Genomic DNA, 27,957 nt, shown 5'->3' on the forward strand with positions numbered 1-27,957 from the left:
GGCTGAGTAATATTTCATCATGGGTATGTATGTGGGTGTGTGTATAAAATATCTTCTTTATCTAGTCATCAGTTGATGGACATTTAGGTTGATTTCATATCTCTGCCATTGTAAATTGAGCTGCTATACATGGGCATGCAGGTATTTCTTTTATATGCTGATTTCATTTCCTGTGGATATCTTCCCAGGAGTGGGATAGCTGGGTCATACTGTAGATCTACTTTTAGTTTTCTGAGGAATCTCCGAACTGCTTTCCATAATGATTGTAGCAATTTGTTTCTCACCAACAGTGTACTAGGGTACCTTTTCCTCTAGAACCTCTCCAGAATTTTTTTTTTTTTTTTTTGGGGATAATAGTTATTTTAACTGGAGTAAGGTGATATAGCTCATGGTGGTTTTAATTTGCATTGCCCTAATGGCTAGTGATCCTGAGAATTCTTTAATGTCTACTGTGTGTGTTTGGAAACTTAACCCCCAATACAATAGTATTTAGAGATAAGAGGTGATTAAGTCAGGAGGACTCTGTCCTCATGAATGGATTTATGTGTATATCATGAGAGTAGGTTAGTTATTGTGAAAGTGGGTCTGCTACACAAGTGGGTTTGGCATTCTCTTGTTCTGCTTTCTGCCTTCAGATGACTCTAGGTAAAGGCACCAATGCTCTTTAGCTTTCCATCTCCGGAACCGTGTGCCAAATAAATTGTTTATTATATGAATAAATTACCTAGTCTGCAGCATTCTGTTCTAGCAGCAGGAAACATACTCTTACCTATGAGAATTGCCAAGATCATAAAGCTGGTATTACTGAGTTCTTTGAAGGTCACTAGTCTTAAAAAAAAACTTTGAAACCAAACGTACCCATTCCACGATTTATGGAATATAATTTTTGGAATTCAAACAGTCATAAAATATGTACTTGAATACATAACTTTGCAGATTTTATTCTAGATAGAGCATTTTTTACTTTAATTACTCACTATCTGCAAGTACACCTACTAACTACCAGCCCTTATGTATTTGATTCTCAATATAAGCAGCAAAATTTGTACCTCAGAAACCTCCTTGGGGGCTCAAGTATGTTGGTACTTAGGAGAGGATTCAAGTTTTATCATTTATCAGCTGATTGGGCTGGCACTGTGGCGCAGATTAATCATCTACCTGTGGCAACGGGCATTCCATATGGGTGCCGGTTCTAGTCCTGGTTGTTCCTCTTCCGGTCCAGCTCTCTGGTATGGCCTGCGAAAGCAGTCAAAGATGGCCCAAGCACTTGGGCCCCGGCACCCACATGGGAGACCCAGAAGAAGCTCCTGGCTTTGGATTGGCCTATCTCCAGCTATTGTAGCCATTTGGGGAGTGAACCAGCAGATGGAAGACTTTTCTCTGTCTCTCCCTCTGTCTGTAACTCTACTTCTCAAATAAATAAAATCTAAAAAAACCCAAAAAACGGCTGCTTAATTAAAAAAACACACAGAAAATAAATTTCTTAAAAACATCAGTGTAAGCAGGTAAGATGGTTTTCTATTTTTTCTTAGACTTACTTCCAGTTTTTCTTTTAATCTATGGCAATTATGTACATATTAAACATTTTGACTTCAGTTGAATAAACTGTTGATCTCAACATTTTTTTTTTCATTTACCAGCTCACTAATTGAAAGCCAATTTAAACAGATCATGTCTTTCTCCCCAAAAATACGTACACAATCCATTTCTTATAACTGTCTTGACAATAAATATGGATGACAAATTCAAGTCACAGAAAGAATACACACTGCTGAGTCATAATTTCAGAACCTATCTTGATTCCATTATTTTATCTGACCTTCAGGCAGTCAGATTTCCTTGAGACAAAGGGTTACTTATCAATAAAAATGGAGATGATAATATCTATGTATTGGGTTGATAATAAATTATAAGCGATATAGTATATCGAAGTTTGGTTTCAAATATTCTAACAATCTCTTTGGTTTTGTGATTTCTGGCTCCCTTAGTTGTGATCAAAGTGAGTTTTTGAATTCCTGTATATTATTTTGCTGGATAATATACTAGAAATGTCAACAGTTCTGGAAAAGTTCTTAGAATATCTCATTTAAAATGAATTGATAATAATCCATAGGATTCTCCTTTTGAGAAAAGGCAGAACAAACTAGACAATATAAACACTGGTTTTAAAACTTTTAAAGATGCACTGGATTAGCTTTTTTTTTTTTTTTTTTTAGCAATTAGGTATTTTTGAAAGAGCATGGTCAACTGCTAAAAACCCTACAGCGTATCCATTAAAGAAGCTTATGTAGTAATAAAATCAAAGTAATTAATTTTGAAAAAGCAGAGCTAAAATTTACCATGCTGCTTTTTAAAAAGGTTAAAAAGTTCTATTTCTTTCAAGTAAAACATAATAGCTTTACATGGTTTTAATTGATCTGCCTTCAATATAGCTTCTCTGAATGCCATTTATTTGGCTACAAAAATTAAGACTCAGACACAACAAGAATGAGAAGGGCACAGGTGAAAGAAAAAACAAACCAGTTAAAAGCCAACTCATCAGTAATTTATTAACATGGAACATATTAAAGGAGAATTTCTGGGATAACAATCTTAGGGCCTAACATGTCTGCAAATCATGCCAGCTTTTCAGGAACTCTTTGATATAGATTCTATCACAATAGAAACTTAAAACCAGAAGGTCTCAAAGAGCTGGAACAAAATGCTTTGAGATTAAGAATATGGAGACCGGCGCCACGGCTCAATAGGCTAATCCTCCACCTAGTCGCGCCGGTACACTGGGTTCTAGTCCCAGTCGGGGTGCCGGATTCTGTCCCGGTTGCCCCTCTTCCAGGCCAGCTCTCTGTTGTGGCCAGGGAGTGCAGTGGAGGATGGCCCAAGTGCTTGGGTCCTGCACCCACATGGGAGACCAGAAGCACCTGGCTCCTGGCTCCTGATCAGCGTGGTGCATTGGCCGCAGTACGGCAGCCATTGGAGGGTGAACCAAAGGCAAAAGGAAGACCTTTCTCTCTGTCTCTCTCTCTCACTGTCTACTCTGCCTATCAAAACAAAACAAAACAAAAAAAAGAATATGGAATGGCCGGCACCGTGGCTCACTTGGCTAATCCTCCACCTGTGGCGCCGGCACCCCAGGTTCTAGTCCCGGTCGGGGCACTGGATTCTGTCCCAGTTGCTCCTCTTCCAGTCCAGCTCTCTGCTGTGGCCCGGGAGTGCAGTGGAGGATGGCCCAAGTGCTTGGGCCCTGCACCCGCATGGGAGACCAGGAAGAAGCACCTGGTTCCTGGCTTCAGATCGAAGCAGCATGCTGGCTGCAGCAGCCATTTGGGGGGTGAACCAATGGAAAAGGAAGACCTTTCTCTTTGTCTCTTTCTCTCTCATTGTCTAACTCTGCCTGTCCAAAAAAAAAAAAAAAAAAAAAATATGGAACAATGATTTTGGTCCTCTATAGCATAAGAGTAACCATGTTTTGTTTTTCATAGGAGGAAAGAGAAGTATTAGAAAAATTCTGATTAATAGTTTGAGATATGGCTAAAAGAGAACAGCATGCTTGGGGACAGTTTAGTAAATAACCCTAATCAAAAAGGGATCCCACAGAGGTTTTTATTTTCAGAGAACAAAATCTTTAGCTAAAAAAATAAAATAAATCAGATTCTGTCTTAAGCCTGGGGTCACACTGTACCTCAACTATATAGTGTTATATGAGTTATAGGAGCCTAAACAGACACATAACCAAGATGGAAATTGAATCAGTAATAAAGACCCTCCCAACAACAACAACAAAAAGCCCAGGACCAGATGGCTTCAATGGTGAATTCTAGCAGACATTTAAAGAACTAACTCCAATTCTTCTCAAGTTATTTAAAACAACTGAAATGGAGGGAATCCTCCCAAATTCTTTCTATGAAGCCAGCATTACCTTGATTCCTAAACCCGGAAAAGATGCAACAGAGAAAAAGAATTACAGACTAATTTCCCTGGACATAGACATAAAAATACTCAACAAAATTCTGGCCAACTGAATCCAACAACATCAGAAAGATCATTCATCTGCTCCAAGTAAGGTTTATCCACAGTATGCAGGGAAAGTTCAACATTTGCAAATCAATCAAAGTGATACATCACATTAACAAATTGAAGAATAAAAACCATATTATCTCAATAAATGCAGAGAAAGCATTGGACAAAATACAACACCCTTTCATGATGAATACTCTAAGCAAACTAGGTTTAGAAAGAACATTCCTCAACACAATCAAGGCAATTTATGACAAACACACGTCAAACATCCTACTGAATGGGGAAAAGCTGGAAGCATTCCCACTGAGATCTGGTACCAGACACGGATGCTCAGTCTCACCACTGCTATTCAATACAATCCTGGAAGTTTTAGCCAGAGCCATTAGGCAAGAAAAAGAAATCAAGGGATACAAATTGAGAAGAAGGAAGTCAAAATATCCCTATTTGCAGATGACATAATTCTATATATAGGCGATCCAAAAGACTCCACTAAGACTACTGGAACTCATAGAAGAGTTTGGTAAATTATCAGGATATGAAGTCAAACACAGAAAAATCTACGCCCTTTGTATACACAGACAATGCCACGGCTGAGAAAGAACTTCTAAAAAAAAAAAAAAAAAAATCAAAACCCTTGGGATAAATTTAACCAAGGATGTCAAATATCTCTACGATGAGAATTACAAAACATTAAAGAAAGAAATAAAAAGACACAAAAAATGGAAAACTCTTTCATGTTCATGGATTGGAAGAATCAATATAATCAAAATGTCCATTCTTCCAAAGATCATTTACAGATTCAATGCGATACCAATCAAAATACCAAAGACATTCTTCTCAGATCTAGAAAAAATTATGTGGAAATCCAAATAGGAGAGCTTGGGTAGCTAAAGCAATGCTATACAACAAAAACAAAGCCGGAATCATCACAATACCAGATTTCAACACATACTGCAGGGGCTGCCGCCTGCAGTGCCGGTGTCCCATGTGGGCTCCAGTTCGAGTCCCGGCTTCTCTGTTGCAGGTCCAGCTCTCTGCTATGGCCTGGGAAAGCAGTGGAGGATGGCCTAGGTCCTTGGGCCCCTGCACCCACATGGGAGACCCAGAGGAGGCTCCTGGCTCCTGGTTTTGGATCGGCACAGCTCCGGTTGTTGCAGCCAACTGGAGAGTGACCCAGTGGATGGAAGAACTCTCTTCCCTTCTCACTGACTCTCCTTTTCTCCCTGTGTAACTCTTTCAGGTAAATAAATAAATGTTAAAAAAAAAACAAAAAAAAAAACAAAACAAAAAAAAACAACTACAAGGCAGTTATAATCAAGACAGCCTGGTACTGGTACAAAAATTGATGGGTAGACAAATGGATCAAAATAGAAACACCAGAAATCAATCCAAACATCTACAACCAACTTGTATTTTACCAAGGAGCTAAAACCAATCCCTGGAGCAAGGACAGTCTCTTCAAAATTTCCACATGCAGAAGTATGAAGCAAGACCCCTACATTACACAAAAATCCGCTCAACATGGATTAAAGGTCTAAATCTATGACCCGACACCATCAAATTATTAGAGAACATTGGGGAAACGCTGCAAGGCATGAGCACAGGCAGAGTTCTTGGAAAAGACCCCAGAGGAGCAGGCAGGCAAAGCCAAAATTAACAAATGGGATTATACCAAATTGAGAAGTTTCTGTACTGCAAAAGAAACAGTCAGAGAAGTGAAGAGGTAACCGAAAGAATGGGAAAAAATATGTGCAAACTATGCAACTGATAAAGGATTAATAACCAGAATCTACAAAGAGATCAAGAAACTCCACAATAACAAACCCAGTTAGATGGGCAAAGGACTTACACATTTTTCAAAAGAGGAAATCCAAAAGGCCAAGAGACACATGAAAAAAATGTTCAGGATGACTAGCTGTCAGGGAAATGCAAATCGAAATTACAATGAGGTTTCACTTCACCCCAGTCAGAATGGCTTTCATACAGAAATCAACAAATATAAATGCTGGCAAGGATATGGGGAAAAAGGTACCCTAATCCACTGTTGGTGGGAATGTAAACTGGTAAAGCCACTAGGAAAGATACTATGGAGATCCCTCAGAAATCTGAATATAGACCTACCATATGACCCAGCCACCCCACTCCACAGAATTTACCCAAGGGAAATGAAATCAGTAAACAAAGAGCTGTCTGCACCTCCATGTTTATTGCAGCTCAATTCACAATAGCTAAGACATGGAATCAACCTAAATGCCTGTCAACTGAAGACTGGATAAAGAAATTATGGGATATGCACACTATGGAATACTACATATCAGTAGTAAAAAAAAGAAAAAGAAAAAGAAATCTGGTCATTTGCAACAAAATGAATCAATCTGGAAAGCTTCATACTTAGTGAAATAAGCCAGTCTCTAAGAGACTGTTCTCCCTGATATGTGAGAACAATGCACCTAAAACAAAAGCTGCAGAAGTGAAATTACACTTTGAGAAGCAATGACTTGAACAGCCCTAGTCTTGACTGTTGAGGAATAGTCTTCTTTTTTTAATTTTTATATTTTTATTTTTTTCTCTTCATACTATATGTTGAACTCTTGACATAGAGTTAATCATATGTATATAAAGTCAACTGAAAATAGATCTCAGTAAAAAAAAATAAGGGGGGGAATAAGGGAGGGAGGAGGAAGTTTATAACTGTGAAGCTGTATAGTTCTGATTAAAGTCCTACAGACTTACATCTAAGGGTACAGTTTAAAAGCTTGTCATGGGACTCCAAATCCCATTAAAATTGGTGGTAAAAATGCCATCTTAATTGTTACAGTGATCATATTAAGTGTTAAATGGAACACAAGTGTTAAAGGGATCATATAAATAGCATCAAGTGCCTGGTAATTAGAAATAATTAAAAAGGAGAGAATGCCCAACATGTGAAGCAGTCCACACAGCAGACTCATAGAATGACAAGCATTTTAAGGAACACTTCATCTCAGAATCAGCCCTTAAGGCATTCGCATATGGCTGAAAAGCCTATGGAAGCAGTTCAGGCATAGAAAACCATGACACCATGACAAAAAAATATCCTACATGAAGAACCTCTGTGAGTGAGACCCCAGTGGAAAGAAAGGGCCATCAAAGAAGGTTGTACTTTCCTCTGAAGAGAGGAGAGAATTTCCACTTTACTTATAGCCTTGTCTAAATACTGACGGAGTCTGTGGTCACAAAAGGCTTCCATTGCCTTGGCAGCGCATGGTAAGAGCCTCAGGTGATCACTGAAGTCATAAATAAAGTGTGAAATTAACAACAGAAAGTCACTGTGCACTTACTCTCCATGTAGGACCTCTGTCTTTATTGAGTTGTACTATGAGAAATAACTGCAAAACTTGTTCGCAAACAGTACTTTATATGTTTTATGTCTGTGCGGATACAAAGTGTTGAAAATCTTTACTTAGTATAGAGTTGGTCTTCTGTATATAAAGTTAATTAAAATGAATCTTAATGAAGAATGGGATGCAAGAGGGAGTAGAAAGTGGGAGGGTGGGTACTGGGGGAAGAACCACTGTATTCCTAACGTTGTACCTATGAAATCTGCATTCATTAAATAAAAGCTTTAAAAAAAAAAAAAGAAATTAGGTGTACTTGGAGAGTCCTCATTTACAGCAAACTATCTCTAATAGCCTTACTCAGTATGTACTACAGAAAATGAAGTGTATACATTTCAAACCAGTGCTATTCAAAGTGCGGTCTATGAACCTGGTGCCACACTGTTTTTACTTGTCCATGACATTTTCTGCATCCCTAAGTACATTAGCTAGTTCCTCACAAGATTTTCCTCTTTTATTTTTTTAAAGATCTGTTTATTTGGAAGGCAGAGTGACACAGGGAGAAACAGTGGGTTAGGGGGAAGACGGGGAGAGAGAGGTATCTTCCACCTGCTGGTTCACTCCCTCAAAGACCCCAACAGTCAGGGGTGGGCCAGGCCAAAGCCAGGAGCCAGGAATTCCATTGGGGGTTCCCACGTGGATGGCAGGGGCCCAACTAGGTCGTTATCCCCTGCTTTCCCAGGGGCATTAGCAGGGAACTGGATAGGAAGTGGAACAGTCAGTGGAACAGCACTCTGATAAAGGATGCTGGTGTTGTAAGGGGCAGCTTAATCAGCTGTGCCACAATGCTGGATTTTCTTATACATATATATTTTTATGTAAGTACTTATTATTTATTTGAAAGAGTTACAGAAAAAGAGAGTCAGAGAGAGACAGAAATATTTCCTCTGTTGGTTCACTCCCTAAATGGACACAACATCTGGGACTGGGCCAGGCTGAAGCCCAGGAGTCTGGAACTCAATCCAGGTCTCCCATGTGGGTGGAAAAGGCCCAAGCACTTAGGTATCCTCTGCTGCTTTCCTGATAAAGGAGAAACTCAAGCAACTTTCTCATCAAAAACCTGTAATAATTTGTGGAACACCAATTTTAAGTAACACTGTTTTAGACCTCAATATTGGACACTGTTTCTTTTTCTATCTCTGCTACCACAGAATTTAAATAACTTCACAAATACTTACCTTAAACAGTTACACAGTAAAGGAAAAGCAGTAAAAATTAGCAGTTGAACTCACCTTTGACAGAAGCAATTTCACACAGGAAACATGACCTTCATAGACAGCAGACAGAAGAGGGGTAATATGATGTTTATCTGGAGCCTATGAAATAATAAAAGAGATCACTTTATTCAGTTTTGATTCCTTCCTTCTTTTGTTATCTAATTAGGGAATTTTTATGAATGCTTCAACGACAATATTTACCTACTTGCCTTTCTACAATTATCCCAGAAACAAGTTTCTAGTCTCCTAGAGAGCAACCTAGAGACCCAAGCCCACAGGAATGTCTCTCCTGGGAGGCAGTGCAGTAAAATAGAGGGGGCAAGGCTCTGACCTTAGCTCCAATATGGCTTTTTTATTTTTTTTAAATTTTTTTGACAGGCAGAGTGGACAGTGAGAGAGAGAGACAGAGAGAAAGGTCTTCCTTTGCCGTTGGTTCACCCTCCAATGGCAGCCGCGGCAAGCGCACCACACTGATCTGATGGCAGGAGCCAGGTACTTATCCTGGTCTCCCATGGGGTGCAGGGCCCAAGCACTTGGGCCATTCTCCACTGCACTCCCTGGCCACAGCAGAGAGCTGGCCTGGAAGAGGGGCAACTGGGACAGAATCCGGCGCCCCGACTGGGACTAGAACCCGGTGTGCCGGCGCTGCAAGGCGGAGGATTAGCCTAGTGAGCCGCAGCGCCGGCCCTGATATGGCTTTGCTACTTATGTACTGTGTGACTATTTAGTCTCAGTTCTCCACTACTGTAAACATGCCAGTACGGTCCAGGAAGGGAGCAGTGGAGCAGAGCATAGTTAGGATGTAAACCAAGATGGCCACAATTGGGCCAGGTGACATGTTGTCCCCTGAAAAGTGAAAAGTTCATCTCACTGCTGTCATAGTTACTTAAATATTTTTCATAAGCTCTGAAATGCAGAAGTTACAAAAGGCTAGAGACAGGAGATGACTGGTCCCGTCTGACCACTTGCCCACTGACCTTTGTCTAACATTCCAGTTTAGAGTGATCCTGACAGCAGAGTCCTGTCTCCATTTCATGGTAAGTATTGGCAACCCACAGATACTGCCAATTCCTCAAAACCTTTAGAACCTGAAAAGCCAACATCCAAGGGGGAAATATACAGACCCTCAGTTTATCAGTTTCGAAAAGTCTGTTTGTTTGATTTACTTTTTAAAATCCCAAGTATGTATTCAGTTACAGGAAATTCGGTAAAATGTTAAATGATACAATGAGGTTTCCACAAATAGCCATTTTACAAAAACCAGAAAACAGTTACTCAAAGCATGTAACAGGAACTTTTTCTAGAATGTCAATGTTTCTACATACATTGATATCTGCTCCTTTCAGCAGCAGAAATTCCAGGATTTCAAGTTGCCCACAATCTGCTGCATAATGAAGTGGCTTCCTTCCGCCTTCTAGTGTCCTGTTGACATCTTCTCCCTTATAAGAGAATCAACATGAAATCAATATTTATGTTGATGGAAGATGGAGAAAAGATTTCCCTCATTTGGGACACCTGGTATTTTTCATTTCTTGAAGCCACCAGTTTCATGAAAAAACTACATTTCTTCAAAGCGAAATGAACAAAAAGTTAAAATGCAATTCTGCTCAGTAATGAAAAATGCATATGAAATAGCTGTTCTAAGTTTAAACTTTTTCCTTCATCCTGTCATGCTTCCTTTATCTCTTCACTTCTATGACAATTCTTATTTTAGCAGACAAAAAATGACAATACTACAAAGGCTGATGGAATAAAAGATCCTTGTGTGCAGGACCTCAGTAAAGCAGCACTTGCAGAGAAATTTACAGCACTAACCACTTGTATTGAAAAAGTAAAAAGGCTTCCAATCAATGATCTTTGTACTTTTATCAAAAAGAAACTGGGGGGGAAAAAGCAAATTAAATCAAAGTAAGCAGGAGGGAGGACTGAGTATCAGTATAGAAACAAAAGAAATAGAAAACAGAACACTGAGAAGTCAAAAGTTGATTCTTCAAGATCAACACAATGGATAAATCTCTGGCAAGAGCGATCAGGGCAAGAACGAAGGCACCAAAGTGCCAATATCAGACTCTACATAGGACTTTCCCAAAGGAAACCTCCAGGTGCCAAATTTCCACTGGTAAATTATTATATTTTTAAACTGAAATTTGGGAAGATTGGGGTCATGCTCCACATCATACCCAGGCATAGAATAGTTTTTTAAGAAAATATTTATTTAAAAGTCAGAGAGAAAGAGAGAGGGTGTGGGGCAGGGGAAGAGGAAAAAATAAGAATCTTCCATCTGCTGTTTCACTACCCAAATGGCCGCAATGGCCAGGGTTGGGCCAGGCAGGAGCCAGGAGACTCCTCCAGGTTTCCCATGTGGGTGCAGTGGTCCAAATACTTAAGCCCTCCTCTGCTGCTTTCCCAGGCACATTAGCTGGATTGGAAGTGGAGCAGCTGGGTCTCCAATCAGTGCCCTGAAGGGATGCCAGCGCTGCAGGTGGAGGCTTAACCAACTAGGCCACAGTGCTGGCCTCCCACTGGTAAATTCTACCAAGCATTTAAGGAAGAAATAATAATATTTCTATAGTCTTAAAGAAAATGAAAAGAGATGGGAAGACATTTCAGCTCACTCTGAAGTGAGCATTACTTTGATTCTAAAACTAGACAAAGATGTTACAAGAAAAGACTATTAGGTACTCTGGGACTTTAAAGTAGAATTGTGGGTCTTTGACCATGCAAACTTTATTCTTCACTGATTGACAAATGTATACACATAAATGATTTACATGTGTCTATGTAACACCCATTCACAAAAATATAAAATATGCCTTATCTACTACTTACCCAGCACTTCTCAATTTTTTTACTGAAGTACTCCAAATTACAAAGAAAAATACATATTTCCTTGAGTTTGAAGACAGAATCCTTACTAAATAGCTAAACAAAATTTTTTCTCAAAGCACTATTTTACTGTACAAATTTATACAACTATATCTGCATGAATATGAACACATATATGCATATGTAAATGTAAAGTCTGTATTAATATAAAAGTCATAACCCAGATCCATACCTATTGCTCTCCTAGCCTTCTTCACAATGGATGCTTCAGGAATTTGGGCCACATTTAATTTATGGCTTAGAATAACTCTCTTGGCCAGCGCTGCGGCTTACTAGGCTAATCCTCCGCCTTGCGGCGCCAGCACACCGGGTTCTAGTCCCAGTCGGGGTGCCGGATTCTGTCCCGGTTGCCCCTCTTCCAGGCCAGCTCTCTGCTGTGGCCCGGGAAGGCAGTGGAGGATGGCCCAAGTGCTTGCTTGGGCCCTGCACCCCATGGGAGACCAGGATAAGTACCTGGCTCCTGCCATCGGATCAGCACGGTGCGCCGGCCGCAGCGCACCAGCCGCGGCCATTGGAGGGTGAACCAACGGCAAAAGGAAGACCTTTCTCTCTGTCTCTCTCACTGTCCACTCTGCCTGTCAAAAAAAAAAAAAAAAAAAAAAAAAAGAATAACTCTCTCGAAGACAGTTGACTATTCTAGTTTAAAAAGCAGAATACTCTAAAATCTACTTCAGTCTCACTGACTTCTAATGTCAGACATATACTATAATTATATACAAATATTTCAAAGTTACAATTTTTTTTTAAAATGTATTATTGAAGATAGCATTGTGGCACAATGGGTTAAGTTGCCACCTACAATGCCAGCATCCCATATCAGCACCAGTTTGAGTCTTGGTTGCTCCTCATCCCATGCAGCTCTCTGCTGGTGGCCTGGGAAAGCCAAGGAAGTTGGCCCAAGTCCTTGGGCTCCTGTGCCCATGTGGGAAACCCAGGGGAAGCTCTTGGCTTTGGCCTGGCATGGCCCTGGCCATTGCGGCCATTTGGGGAGTGAACTAGTGGTTGGAAGCGTGCACTCTCTATTTCCATCTCTCAGTAAAATCTACCTTTCAAATATAAAAATAAATCTTAAAAAAATGTATTATTGCTCTGAGGTTTTTTTTTTTCTAACAAGAGTAGGCATAGGGGGCCAGCGGCATTGTGACAGAGAAGGTAAAGCCATCTTTGATGCCAGCATCCCATTTGGGTGCAGGTCAGAGTCCTGGTTGCTCTACTTCCAATCTGGTTCCCCACCAATGGTCTGGGAAGAGCAGCAGAAGATGGTCCAAGTGTCTGGGTCCATGCCACTCATATGGGAGACCTGGATAAAGCTCCTGGCTCCTGGCTTTTCAACCTGAACCAGTCCTCGCTGTTGCAGTCTTCTGGGAAGTGAACCAGCAGATGGAGGATCTCTCTCTCTAACCCTTTCACATAAAGAAATAACCATTAAAAAAATGAGTAGGCATGGAATTTAAAAGATGATGAAACACAGTACTGGAAAAAGATACTATTTACAATTAGATTTAATTCAACATTTATTATGCTTACTGTAAGTAGGGCACTGTGTTACTTTTGTGGGATAAAATATGAAGGAAGTCTCACCCTGATTCTCAATTTACTGTCTTCGGGAGAAGGAAACGTGTAAATACATGAATGCCATTTAGCCGGATGTCACAGGAATAGTGTAATAAACAGAAAATACAATGAAGGGGATGCTTTATAGCTTTAACTCATCGACAATCCATCTTTTACTGTGCTTTACCTGTTTTTGTTTTATTTTTAAATTTGAGAGGCAGAGAAAGAAAGGAATAGCTTGCACTTCCTTCTGTTCCCTCTACTTCCCAAATGCCCATAACAGTCTGGGCTTAGAGTTGGGAATCCATTTACTTGAGCCATCACCAGTGCCTCCCAGGGTCTGCAATCATGAAGCTGGAGTCAGGAGTTGAGGCCAGGTATCAAACCCAGGAACTCTGATGTAGGACATGGGTGTCTTCACCAGTATCTTAATTACTAGGCTAAAGGCCCACCACATGATTTAACTTTTGATATATTTGTATCTTTTTAAAAAATTGAGGGGCTGGTGCTGTGGTGTAGTGGATAAAGCCGCCACCTGCAATGCCGGCATCTCATATGGGCACCAGTCGAGTCCCAACTGCTGCACTTCCGATCCAGCTCTCTGCTGTGGCCTGGAAAAGCAGTAGAGGACGGCTCAAGTCCTTGGACACCCGCACCCACTTGGGAGACCCAGAAGAAGCTCCTGGCGTTGGATTGGCGTAGCTCCGGCCATTTGGGGAATGAACCAGCAGATGGAAGCTCTCTCCCTCTCCCTGCCTCTGCCTTTCAAATAAAATAAACCGTCACAAAAAATTATTTGAAAGGCAGAGTGACAGAGAGAAAGATCTTGCATCTGTTGTTTCACTTCCTGAATGGCTGCCATGGTTTGGGGCTTTGCCAGGCCAAAGCAAGGAGCCTGGAACACCCACGTGGCAGGGGCCCAAATACTAGGGCCATCTTCTGCTGCTTTCCCATGCTCATTAGCAGGGAGCTGGATCGGAAGCAGAGCAGCTGGAACTGGAACTCATATATGGGCTGCTGGCACTGCAGGTGGCCTAACCTGCTGTGCCACAACAACTGGCCCCATAGATGTATTCATATCTGATGTTGCTGGATTTTAAATGTCTTTAGGGGTGAGACATACTTCTTTAATTTCTAAACAACGACTCATATTGTTCTTTTAAATCTCAGTAACAATTTGCTGTGATTGCTGATTGATTATGAAAGTGAAATATAAAATGCTAAATTAAGAAATAGTACTTACTCAATACAGTGTCAATGGATTTGGAGTGTGGATATGTATGCACATGTGTGTCTGAGAGGACATGGATGAAGAATTAATCTTATTATGATGTACAGAATTTCCACAGGCCAACTGGAAATACAGCAGGAGCTAATCTGTGAGTACCAACTACACAGTGCTGATGTCATTCTTCTCTGAAACAAATGCAAAGTCCCTAACATGCAGTAAGTACTCAATAAATGTCAAGGATTATTATTTTTATTAAGTTATCCTTTAAATAGCTTTTTCTACCCAATTTCTCCATCTTCAACAATTCAAGAAGTCAATAAATCTAATAAAATAAGTAGTTAAGAATGGTCATGCCATTCTTCACTCAAAAATGGCTCCATTCCATTGAGTAGAAGATCCTCATTGTAACACACAATGTATCTTTAATTCAATACCGATTTCCATTCTGGCCCTTTTACTCCCATAGTCACACTGCCTCACACACCAGTGCTTTCTCACTTCTGAGAAATTTCATGTGGCCTTTCTTTGGTACCATTATCCCCCTTTCATTAATGTCTTGAGCTACTAAGAACAAAACAATATCTATGAGGGTAGATGAGATCTACGAGGATACTGTAAAAAGTATTCTGGAGCCAAAATTTTCTTTCAGTGAAAAAAAAAAAAAGTTTTCATAGTATGTAGAAAATGTATATTGTGAAAAATCTATTTACGGATGCCAAAATATTTTAACAACAAAATATACTCATATTTTTAATTCTATTTTTTCTAAAAGTTTTTGAAGCACCCTCATTTTTTGCATAAAGCTTTTATCAGACACTCGTTCCCCCCATACTCTTGCTGTGTAATTCCATCTTTTTAATACTCCCAATCCTTATTTATATGACTCTTACTAGATTTTTCTTTGCTCAAGGAGGTTTTTGTTATTTATGTACTTCAATAAAACTCAATTAAAAAAAGAAAAATCCTATTTACATACGGCCTATAACATTTATGGGTGATCTGTGTAGAGAAATTCAATGTTAATGAACTACTGTAGTCATTTATACCATTTTTGTCATACTGAAGAACCTGTTACTTACCAACTACCATTTCACAGAGAATTATTTTTAAAATATTACTACAGTGTCTGAAAGTCACATAATCTCAGTGTTGGAAAAGACTGAATGCCATCCAATTCAACCATCCATTGTGTGTTTCAGTTCCTGCTTGTGTATGCACAACCTATATCCCAATGAAAGACAACTCAGGACCTTGCTGTTCTAACCTGGTGGAAAATTCACTGTTTACTGGCTTTGGTTTTATCCTTGCTGGACACATGAAACTAAGTTTCTACTGTCCCATTAGATTGTGTTTAGCTGCCACATCACACTGTAACAAAAAACTAAATATTTTCTACATGATTTGTTGTTGGCTATCCTGAACTTTAGTCACTGATTTTTCTTTATATACATTTGTTTGTTAATATTAATTACTGTTAAATTTTAACTTAAACTAGTTACCACATTTTCCCAGATAATGATTAAGTCCTTTCTAGATTCTGATTCAAAGGAATTTTAGTAAGCACTCATAATCCCCTTTCAATTATACCTAACTTAGTTATGGTCATCCAGAACACTGATAAAAATATTAAATAAGACAAGACTTAGGAATGAGCCCTACTAGTGTACAAAAAACTTCCTTCAGTTTGCTGCATAGAGACAGGTAGTATCCTTGGGTATTACCATTCTAACAGTCTCAAGTGTAGTTCAGCAATTAGGCAAACTTTCCTATTAAAAGGAAGAACATCTGGGCCAATGTGGTACCCCAATTAAGCCACTGCCTGTAGCACCAGCATCCCATATCCCTTTTTCAACCTAGCTCCCTGGTAATGCAGTAGGGAAGGCACTGGATGGCGGCCCAAGTGTGTAGGCCCCTGCCACCCACATGAAAGGCTGGATGGAGTTTTGGGCTGGCCTGGTCACAGCCATCGTGGCCATTTGGAAAGTGAATCAGTGGATGGAAGATATCTCTCTCTCTCTCAAACTCTGCCTAAAAAGAGAAAGAATGACCTAATTCATAACATTTTTATCCAACCATCCTTTCTCCTAATTTATCACTAAAATATACAAATTTTAATGTGTCTGAGAATTCCTTTGTAACGGCCCAGGAACTGCATAAAAAGGAAATTAGCACAGCGTGACTTATTTCGAAGCGACCCACTGAAAAGTGTTACAAATCACCCCACGGCCATATTTAAAGTCACTCATGTTCATTAAATAAAATTTGGAAAGTAAGAGATGCTGCTTTTATTGAGTCCCACCACCCAAAATGCAATCATTATTACTATGCTCTACCTCTTTAATTTTTTCTATGAAAGTAGTTGCTTTAAAACACTGTACTCAAACTATATACTTTTTAACATTAGATAATCTTACTGTTCTTAAAAACTGCATCTGGGCCGATGCTGTGGCACAGCGGGTTAAAACTCTGAACTGCAGTGCCAGCATCCCATATGAGCACTGGTTCAAGTCTTAGCTGCACCACTTCTGATCCAGCTCCCTGCCAATGCGCCTGGGAAAGCAGCGGAGGATGGTCCAAATCTCTGGGAGACCTGGAAGAAGTTCCTGGCTTCGGATCAGCTCAGTTCCAGACGTTGCAGCCATCTGGGGAGTGAACCAGTGGATATAAGACCTCTCTCTCTCTACCTCTCTGTAACTCTTTCAAATAAATAAATAACCAAAAAAACCTGCATCGTTTTTCATTAAGTAACTGTACCGTAGCTTCAGTTTAGACCTGTAAATTCATACCAAATGCCCTGTAACACTGAAGTTCTTATTTTATAGGGCATAACAATATCCTATTTCATCAATTCTAAAATATACATTTTTCTGTATTTCAACATGTCTGAAATGGGTCCAAAAATAAATATTTTAGTATTTTGCCTTGGGGAAGGTACCCATGGGTTGACTGCATGCTTTGTATTAACACTAACCATCACTGCCTATGCCTGGTTTTGCTTCAGAAACAAATATATCAGGGTCAAGATGATAGAATATTAAATATAGAATTAGATTATCCTCAATTTAGAAAATATAAAATGGTGAAATTCACCAAAAGTAAGACCTGCCAAAATATGTTCAGGAAAATTTGGGTGAATGTGCCATCCATTATTTTTAATCCAGAAGGTAAAAGAAATCAAATACTAAATAGAGTGTCTCAGATCTAATTTCTAAGAAGGATACTATCTGCCATACTTCTTAGAGTTCAATATATACCAGCTGGCTATCATCAAGTGAGTTATTTAACAGCTGTACAACAAAGGACGATTTCCCTACTTTGTCAGTAAGTATTATTCAGGAGAACATCTGCTTTTCTTAAGATCAAGCTAGGTGCTGGCCTTCTGACTTAGTGGGTAAAACTGCTGCCTATAATGCCAGTATCTCATATGGGCACTGCTTTGTGTCCCAGCTGCAATACTTCTGATCCAGCTCCCTGCTAATGGCTTGGGAAAAGCTGTCCCAAGTATCTGGGGCCCTACATCCACACCTGGAAGAAGCTCCTAGCTTTGGCCTGGCCCAGCACTAGCCATTGTGGCTATCTGGGGAGCGAAAGATCTGAGGATCTTTCAAAATAAATTAATAAATATTTTTTAAAAAGATTAATAAATCTTTCAATAAATTCAATTAATTTAATTTAAAAATTCATTAATTATTAAATAAAATCTTTTAACTCTCAAAATAAATTAATAAATTTTTTAAAAATATTAAAAAAATCAAACTAAACTAAATCTATTCTATTTTCTTTTCTAAAGATTTATTTATTTGAGAGGTAGAGTTACAGAGAGAGGGAGAGACAGAGAAGGATCTTCCATCCACTGGTTTATTCCCCAAATGGCCACAATGGCTGGAGCTAGGCCTGTAGGAAGCCAGGAGCTTCCTCTGGGTCTCCCAAGCACTTGGGCCATCTTCCACTGCTTTCCCATGCCATAGCAGAGAGCTGGCTCAGAAGAGGAGCAGACAGGACATGAACCAGCGCTGGTGTGGGATGCTGGTGCTGCAGCAGAGGCTAATTAGCCTACTACACACAGCACCTACTTCTATTGCATTATTTTTGCCTCATCACAACAGAATGAAATTAAACTAATCATATAATTTTACATTTAAAATGTCACATTTTATATTAGTATTTTACTCTAAGACATTTTATTCTAATATCAAATTGGCTATTCACTTTTATAAACCATTAGCTGACAGTTTATAAAATTTCAGGCATTGTGACAAGCATCAAAGATTGTGATGAAAATGGAGTCACTTCCAACAAGGAATTTGTAGCCATAAAGGATAAGACAAGAAGCAAACTATTTTTAATGTTATATGATTTAAAGGTTCTAAGTCTGATTTGGGAACAAAGAAAAGGATACCTATTTCAGCCTGGGAGGGGTCTTGTAAAGCTACCAAGAAGATAAAGCTTGGGATCAAGTGAACATGAACATTTTGTATTCCCCCCCCCCCCCCCAAAGAAACCTGTTATTTAATGAGTACAAATTCCCTAGGTACAACTTTAGGAGTATAGTGATTCTTTCTACCATACCCCAACTCCCACCCCTCTTCTTTCTCCCTTTTCCCATTCTCAGTGCTATTCTGCATTGAGATTCATTTACACACAGGAGACCAACTCTATACTAAGATTTCAATTCACTTCACACACACACACACACACAAACTGAGAACAAGTTTTACAGTTAATTCTAATACAACTCATTGAGAAGTCTTGCATGAGAAGTGCACAGTGACTCCTGTTGTTAATTTAACAATTAACACTCTTACGTATGATGTCAGTGACCACCCAAGGCTCTTGACATGAGCTGCCAAGATTATGGAAGCCTTTTGAGTCCACAATCTCCACCAGTATTTAGACAAGGCCATAAGCAAAGTGGAAGTTCTTTCCTCCCTTCAGAGAAAAGTACATCTTTCTCTGATGTTCAGTTCTTTCCAGTGGGGTCTCTCTCATAGAGTTCCATCATGAATGACATTTTTTCCCACAGTGTCTTGGCTTTCTACACCTGAAATGCTCTCATGGCCTTTTCATCCAGACCAGAATGCCTTAATGGCTGATTCTGAGGTCAGAGTGCTATCTAAAGCGACTGTCATTCTATGAGTCAGCTGTGTGGACTGCTTCCCATGTTGGAACACTCCCTCCTTTTTAATTCTATTATTTTCACCAGAAACTTGATCTTATTTGTATGATCCCTTTCACACTTAATCCTATCTATATGACCACTTTAACACTTCAATGCTTACCACTTAATTTGGCATTTTTTCCACCCACCTTAATGGGATTTGGGGTCCCATGGCAAGTTTTTAAACTGTACTCTTAGAATTAAGTCTGTAGGAATGTATGCAGAACTACACAGCTTTACAGTTACAAACTTCTCCTCTCTCTCTCATTCCCACTCTTTTTACTGAGATCTATCTTTAATTGACTTTATAGACATAGGATTAGCTGTGTTAAGTAAAGAGTACAACGAATAGTATAAAGAGAAAAAAACAAGACAAGGGCTGTTCAAGTCATCGATTCTCAAAGTGTCAATTTCACTTCTACCTATTTCCTTTTAGGTGGTCTGTTATCACTGATTTGTCCCTTTGGGACTGGCTTATTTCACTAAGTATGCTGTTTTCCAGATTCATCCATTTTGTTGCAAACGACCGGATTTCATTTTTTTCCCTTACTGCTGTGTAGTATACCACAGAATACATTTCTGTTTTCTACATTTGAACATTTTCCATTTTATTATAAAATGTATTTTTATTTGAAAGGCAGTGTGACAGGGGATGGAGTGTGGGGAGAGGACAGAGAGAAGGAGAGATTCATTCCCATACGCCTATAAGAGCCAGGGCTGGGCCAGGCTGAAGCCAAGAGCTGGGAACACCATCTGGATCTCTCACACAGGTAGACGAAAATAAACGTTGGGGAAAATAATTTAAAAAGGCCCAAGTATGCAGAAGTAAAAGCTCTCTGCATTATAAACAAAATTCAACAGAAACTCTCCTTCTCAACTATTAGTTTTTCAGTTTGTCTTACAATGATAAAGCTAACTAGTCAAAACCACGTTAGCATCACAGCAAATTATCAAGACTATTCTCATATTTTTAAACTATCTACAACACTGAATTCTAGAGGACTGTAGAGACAAGTTATCTACAGTTATGCTATCTGGAAATGGGCTAGAGATCACATATAATCCGCTGAGGTGAGTTAACACTAACACAAATGAAAGGTATGGAAGGTATTTGTTAAACTCATTGCAGGTAGGCAGGTTTAGGAATCTCTGATCTAAAGTTAGGAAAGAATACATTATGAGTCAAGCATATTCAGTTCCAAAAGCAAGTCAATATGTGAAAAGGTAACCACAAGAATCAGCCAATCAGAACATACCACTCATGCTGCCTTGACATTAGGGGGAGCTGGGAAGAGCACCTTCAGACTTTTGGTGTGGCAGCTCTCTAATTTTGGTTTTAGGATTCTGTAGAGCTTTTGTTTATATGGGTTATATCTATTGATGACACTACTTCACAAAGCTCACAGAAAAATGGAATTAAATTTGAAATTTGAAAAATTAAAATTTAAAAAAATATGAAAATTTTCAAATTTTGAGTTATTTCACAATAGGCACTTTCCTTCTTAAAAATTTTTCAATAATATTCTATCAATTAAGTTAGCAATTAAAGTGGGAAAACTTTTCATTTTCTTTTTCTAAAGAAAGGCAGAAGCAGAGAGAGAAAGATTGAGAGAGATATTTTCCATGTATTGGTTCACTTCCCAAATGACCATAGTAGCTGGAGCTGGGCCAGTGTGAAGCCAGGAGCTTCTTTCAGGTCTCCCATGTGAGTGCAGAGGGCAAAGGAGTTGGGCCATCTTCCACTGCTTTCCCAGGCCCATTACCAGGCAGCTAGATTGGAAGTAGAGCAGCGGAACTTGAACCCATATGGGATGCCAGTGCTGCAGGTGGTGGCTTTTACCTGCTTATGCCATAGCACCAGCCCCAAACTTTTCCTTTTCAAATTAATCTATTTAGAAATAACAAAACCACATTTTAATAGAATTTTAAAACATTTTTTCAAAAAGAAGTCAGAAAGGTGGCACTGTATTAAATGTCTTGCAAATCTTCTCAATTTCTGTTGATTTTGTAAAATCATGCATTGGTCATAAAAAAAATACTGCTTTGCTGAATTATGCTTATCTTCCAAATGTTTACAAGTTTCTTTACATAATACTAAAAATCATTCATTAATATAACTTTCTTTAAAAAAAAAAAGATTTACTTATTTATTTGAAAGTCAGAGTTACACAGAGAGAAAAGGAGAGGCAGAGAGACAGAAAGGTCTTCCATCTGTTGGTTCACTCCCCAACTGGCCGTACTGGCCGGAGCTGCAACAATCCGAAGCCAGGAACCAGCAGCTTCCTTTGGGTCTCCCACGCACATGCAGGGACCCAAGGACTTGGGCCATCTTCTACTACTTTCCCAAGGCCATTAACAGAGAGCTGGATCGAAGTGGAGCAGCTGGGACGTGAACTGGGACCCATACAGGATGCTGGCACTGCAGGCAGCAGCTTTCCCAGCTATGCCAAAGTACCAGTCCCCGTTGATATAACTTTCAATATCATCAGAAAAGGCTTTAAAGTACTGGGAAGCCATCAAGCTCAAAAAGACAAATGTTCCAAAACTGAACTTTTGTCTTGAGAGCTCCAACTGTATCATCAGTAACAAAAACTATTATTTTTCTTAAAATGACAGGGTTCTGAGAAACTGTCAAATATACAAGTACGAATAACAAAATCTATAATTTGCCAGTTGCCTTTTCAAATAAAAATAATGATGTATAAGAAAAGCAGCCAGTTCAGACCACAACTGCAATAATTGCAGAAGTGCTTTATGAGTGCTTTCTACTTCCTTACACACAGTATTAAAAAATGTGTTCCAGAATCAAATTTAATAAAAGTGCACTTTCACTGCTTCATTAGGGCATTCTCAAGTGAGACTAGCATATTTTACATCTGTACATGTGTGGGAGTGGGGCTCACATCTAGCAGTAATAGGCCAGTTTTGGTGCCAAGGCCTTCATTCATCCAGTAGTTTTACTTTTGTTTATGCACCGTCAGTAACAGTAAAAGTGTCGTCACAATCAAAATGTTACATAACATCTTAATATTACTATGAAAATAGCTTTAACTTCACAAAGCTCTTAAAAAGACATTTACGACCTACCGAGATCCATTGTACTCTGAGAATTCTTAATTTAATGAAAGAAAGTATTCAAAATAAGGGCTCTAGAATGTGGAGTTTTTGGCCTAAAAGAATTAATGCTGAAAAATAGTCAATTAAGCCTTTCAAGTAAATATGATAAAAACTAGATGCAGATGTCAAAACTAACCTTGAAAAAAAAAAGTATAATTTTAAAAATATTTGCAATCATATATGTAAATAAAACAAGACAGAACGAAGGTGAGGAAACAAACTTCCTAGATCCTGTCTGACAGTTTTATTAGGAAACAGGTCTGGGGCAGGGCTGTGGCCTGCAGTGCCAGCATCCCATATGGGTGCTGGTTTGTGTCCCGGCTGCACCTCTTCCAATCCAGCTCTCTGTTATGGCCTGGGAAAGTAGTGGAAGACGGCCCAAGTGCTGGGGCCCTTCCCCTTTGTGGGAGACACGGAGGAAACTCCTGGCTCTTGGCTTCAGATTGGCCTAGCTCCAGGTGTTGCAGCCATTTGGGGAGTGAACCAGCAGATGGAAGACCTCTCTCTCTGCCTCTGCCTCTCAAATAAATAAATCCTTTAAAAAAAAAAAAAAAAAAGAGGTTCAGAACTAAGTGTTATAAATGAAAGCCTTGTAAAATAAATGATGGCTTATTCTCCACGAAGTATTCTACAGAATTATTTAAAATGAAAACAGTTTATATTCCTTGAATACTTACTATAAGTCCAGGTACTATTTTAAGTATTTTATAGGCGTTATGTAATTCATTTAATTACAAAAACTTTATAAGGCCAGACTGCTATTTCCATGCAAGGAAACTGAGGTATATTGTAGTTAGTATTGTTGACATGTTGAATGACCATGTTATTATGTGAATAAAGCAGGTTATAAACCATGATGAGCAGCATTATCCCCTTCACTTTAAAACTTACAAGAGTATGTTTATACAAAATACAAAACTTTAATGCACAACAAATTTATTAAGTCATCTTCGGAGAAATGGATTATGAAGATCTCATTTTCCCAATTTCAATGATAACTACATTTTAAAAATAGAACACACATTTTAAAAATAAAAGCAGCACAGATAATTTCATTTTAAAAATCTATAACAAACCAAATGCTGCTGGTTATTTGTTAACTTAGCAAAACTGAGATTCAAACATATTTTTGATGACATTTAAGTTCTAGTAGATCCAAACGTGACATATAACTTTCCAGACATGGAGAAAAAGAAGCCAATAAAACAAGTCTTTCTAGATAAAGGGAAAAATGAAAGCAAGTCTAAATAAAGTACAAAGTCTAAAAAACAAAAATTGGGCTGGCACTGCAGTGCAGTGGGTTAAAGCCCTGGCCTGAAGCGGCAGCATTCCATATGGGTGCTGGTTCTAATCCCAGCCATTCCTCTTCCGATCCAGCTCTCTGCTATGGCCTGGGAAAGCAGAAGACAGCCCAAGTCCTTGGGCCCCTGCAGCCATGTGGGTGACCTAGAAGAAGCTCCTGGTTCGTAGCTATGTATTGGTGCAGCTCTGGCCATTGCGGCCATCTGGGGAGTGAACCAGTGGATGGAAGACCTCTCTCTGTCTCTACCTCTCTAACTCTGTCTTTCAAATAAATAAGATAAATCTTAAAAAAAAATGTAAATTTACTGATTATTACAGTCAGTGTGAACAGGTTTGCCAAATTTAAAGATGAAAATTAACCTCAAATTTAAGTAAACATTAAAAAGAAAAGTAAACAAACATTCAACTAAAAGCTGCTATTAAGACCTTAAAAAACAAAATTATACAAGAAAACACAAAAAAATAAAATGAACAAAATATACAAGGCACATACATGTAGCAAACTAAGAAGAGTAAATTGCATACATGGTAGAGTAGAAATGAAAGCACAAGAAAGTAGACAGGAAAAAGATGTTCATTTTACAATTTAAAAATAGGTGAGCTAGTCATGAATCTATATGAAGAAAACCAAGCAGACAGACAAAAAGAACACTGTACTGACAGATTATCATCATCTCATTCTTCAGCAGATAAAGCTATAGCTGGCATGATTAATAATTAATGAAATGTAATATACTTCAAACTTTGTTCTCAATGGATACTACAACTTCTTTTACTAAATACTAAGCAAACTTGATTATAACTTGATTATAACAATGAAAATCTAATTTCAAAGTTAAAATCATAGAACCCATTCTCTATCCCAATGTAAGGTAACAATTTTTTTTTTTTTGACAGGCAGAGTTAGTGAGAGAGAGACAGAAAGGTCTTCCTTCCGTTGGTTCACCCCACAAATGGCCGCTATGGCCGGCGCGCTGTGCCGATCCGAAGCCAGGAGCCAGGTGTTTCCTCCTGGTCTCCCGTGCGGGTGCAGGGCCCAAGCACTTGGGCCATCCTCCACTGCCTTCCCGGGCCACAGCAGAGAGCTGGACTAGAAGAGGAGCAACCGGGACAGAACCGGCGCCCCGACCGGGACTAGAACCCGGGGTGCCAGCGCCGCAGGTGGAGGATTAGCCTAGTGAGCCGTGGTGCCGGCCTAAGATAACAAAATTAACACCAAAAGTTTTAGCACACATGAAAGATGGAAGGAAAAAAATGAGTAACAGAAATACTCACACATAAAAATCATTATTTAATTATCCTACACCATTGATGGGATGAAGAACAGTAGAGGGGCTGGCGCTGTGGCATAGCAGGTAAAGCCGCTGCCTGCAGTGCTGGCATCCCATATGGGAGCCTGTTCAAGTCCCGGCTGCTCCACTTCCAATCCAGCTCTCTGCTATGGCCTGGGAAAGCAGCAGAAGATAGCTCAAGCGCTTGGGCCCTTGCACCTGCATGGGAGACCCGGAAGAAGCTCCTGGCTCCTGGCTTCGGATCGGCACAGCTCCAGTTGTTGTGGCCAACTGGGGACTGAACCAGCAGATGGAAGACCCCCCCCGCCCCCACCTTTCCTTCTCTCTCTGTGTAACTCTGACTTTCAAATAAATAAATCTTAAAAAAAAAATAATAATAGTAGAATTATAGGTTACTTTGAAAACAGAAGTTAAAATATTAGATTATTATATGAAGTGTTTTAAAAGTTTGTAGCAAATGCATAAATTCAGAAACTATGCATGGATTTAAAGATGTTTTATACCTAAATAAACTTATTTTTAAAATTTAATTTCCTGGGGCCAGTGCTGTGGCATAGTGGGTAAAGGAGCCACCTGCAGTGCCAGCATCCCATATGGGCACTGGTTTGAGTCCTGGCTGCTCCTCTTCCAATCCAGCTCTCTGCTATGGCCTGGGAAAACAGTGGAAGATGGCCCAAGTCCTTTCCCCCTGCACCCGCATGGCAGATCTGGAAGAAGCTCCTGGCTTCTGACTTTGAATCTGCACAGCTCTGGCCACTGTGGGCATCTTGGAGTGAACCAGCAGATGGAAGACCTTTCTCTCTTTGCTTCTGTCTCCCTGTGACACTGCCTTTCAAATAAATAAATAAATCTTTTAAAAAATTTTAATTTCCCATGAACTTTTTGAAGTACTACTGCTTTAAGCACAGAACCAAACTGAAAAGCTTTTTGGTTAATTAATATAAAATTAAATGCTTTTATATGCTTTTTAAACAAGAGTTCTGCATCATCAGATTTTTGCTACAGCATTTTCAATCTTCTCTTCCCCTAGTCCCTGAACTGGTTTTAATATAAATATGCAAATAAATGGCACATTTTTAATAGCTTCAGACTTCTTCTTTAACTGTAGATTCTTCTGCATTCATCTCAGAAGTGAGGTGGGTGGGTATTATTAGATACAGTATTCTTTACAGATGTCTACACAGGATCAGGATTATTTGAATAATAAACATTGAGGTGGGAAAGCATTCTTTATACTATTTCTAAAGGAAAAGGCTATCTGATTCCTGCAGGGAATTTTCTGTGAGGACTTGAGGTGAAGCAAATAATTCTCTTCTATTGACCTCACTGATACAATTGAGTTCTAAGGCAAAAGTACATACTGTACTGTCACGAGACCAATGTCCCCAAAAGGAAAGCTACTTAACAAACAGTAGGCTAAATTAGCATATGTGTGACCATTTTGTAGCACAGTATGTGAATTAATACTGGATACCTGACTGATGGTAGAAAGCAGTAAACCTACTAAATCTACCAAATTTTATACAACTGAGACAATGTCCCCAGTAATTCAGTGAAAGTATTTCCTGTCTCTACTTGGAATTCAGAATTCCTTCAGACTGCAGCATTTAAAATTTTCTAAATGGTGGATCTTTTTGAGATAAATGTTACGTTTTCTTCCTTCCTACCTCTGTCTGCCCCCTGTCCTCTGGTCCCCAACCTTCAGAGATGTCCTTACTTTAGAATTTAACTTAGCAAAGAATCATACATTACTGCACTTGTGTCTTAGTGAGTAAAACTGTACCAGAATTATAATTTAAAATATAATAATAAATTTCAAATGTAAATTCTACCACTGAAGGGCAAAACAATAAAAAGATGAGTAGCAATACTTAATACTTTACCTAGAACTTCACGACACAGAAAAACAGATGACACGAAAGAAAAATGAAGGCCTGAGAAGTATGAAGTCACTTATTATTGTCTATTTGCTAAAAAGTTATCAGGTCTATCACACCAAATGCATCACACTTTCAATGTTATAAGAATGAGTTCAATTCAAAGTAATGAACAGTAACAATTCCATAATTATCATATAATAACATAATACATTCTCATGAAACACTTTAAATATGTTTTGAAGAATAGCTCCCTTTTATTAGTTAAAATTCACAAATGGCTGATCCTGACCATAGCAATCACCCACCCATGTTCCTAATTGGAGGGCATTCTCACTGACAAATTACTGCAAACCATACTTCATTGACGGTGGTAGCTGAGAATACTAGAAAAAAGTTCATAATTAAAAAAAACAAAACATACCTGACTTGTTTCAGGTTTACAAAATAAAACCAAGTCCCGTGTCTGTAACATAGTTGTACATTTAATTCTGGAATTCTTGGCCTACCCCTATTCAAGGTTCTAGAAATATGTAGTCAAATTGTAGGACCATTTTCATTAATTTAACAGTATTCCACAGAATACTGGGGAATTAAGTTGAAGAAATAAAATAAGAACTAGAAAAATTGTTAAGCACAAATATATAACTCTTAACACATATTTTTAATCAGTAAGAAACTAACAAAATTTTTTGTTGGAAGCTCATGATTATTAATTCCACAAATCTTGTAGAATATTCATTCTCCCATCAGAAGAGATGCCACAACTAGCGCACTACCACTTCTGCTGGTTCTGAAAGCATTCTTTATTGTCCTATACTATGCCTGGGTCTTCCTATCTCCTCCAGACAGAAGCATCCAACTGGTCATATTTGGGTTATGAGCCCATTTCCTGTGTGGGCAGAGGAAAGCACTTTGTTTGCCTTTCT

At 39.0% G+C, this 27,957-nt stretch overlaps 1 protein-coding gene across 1 annotated transcript in view; it reads right to left on the reverse strand.

Annotated features, from left to right (window-relative positions):
- MTPN (myotrophin) overlaps positions 1–27,957 on the reverse strand; it is a 54,170-nt gene that overhangs the window by 16,571 nt on the left and 9,642 nt on the right. The window contains exons 2-3 of the mRNA XM_002711934.5: positions 9,937–10,050; positions 8,627–8,710 (exon numbers count right to left, since the gene is read on the reverse strand). Coding sequence (XP_002711980.1) covers positions 8,627–8,710; positions 9,937–10,050 — 198 coding nt within the window. The remainder of the gene's footprint in view (positions 1–8,626; positions 8,711–9,936; positions 10,051–27,957) is intronic.

Source organism: Oryctolagus cuniculus, chromosome 3, assembly GCF_964237555.1.
Source record: "Oryctolagus cuniculus chromosome 3, mOryCun1.1, whole genome shotgun sequence".
NCBI classification, from domain to species: domain Eukaryota; kingdom Metazoa; phylum Chordata; class Mammalia; order Lagomorpha; family Leporidae; genus Oryctolagus; species Oryctolagus cuniculus.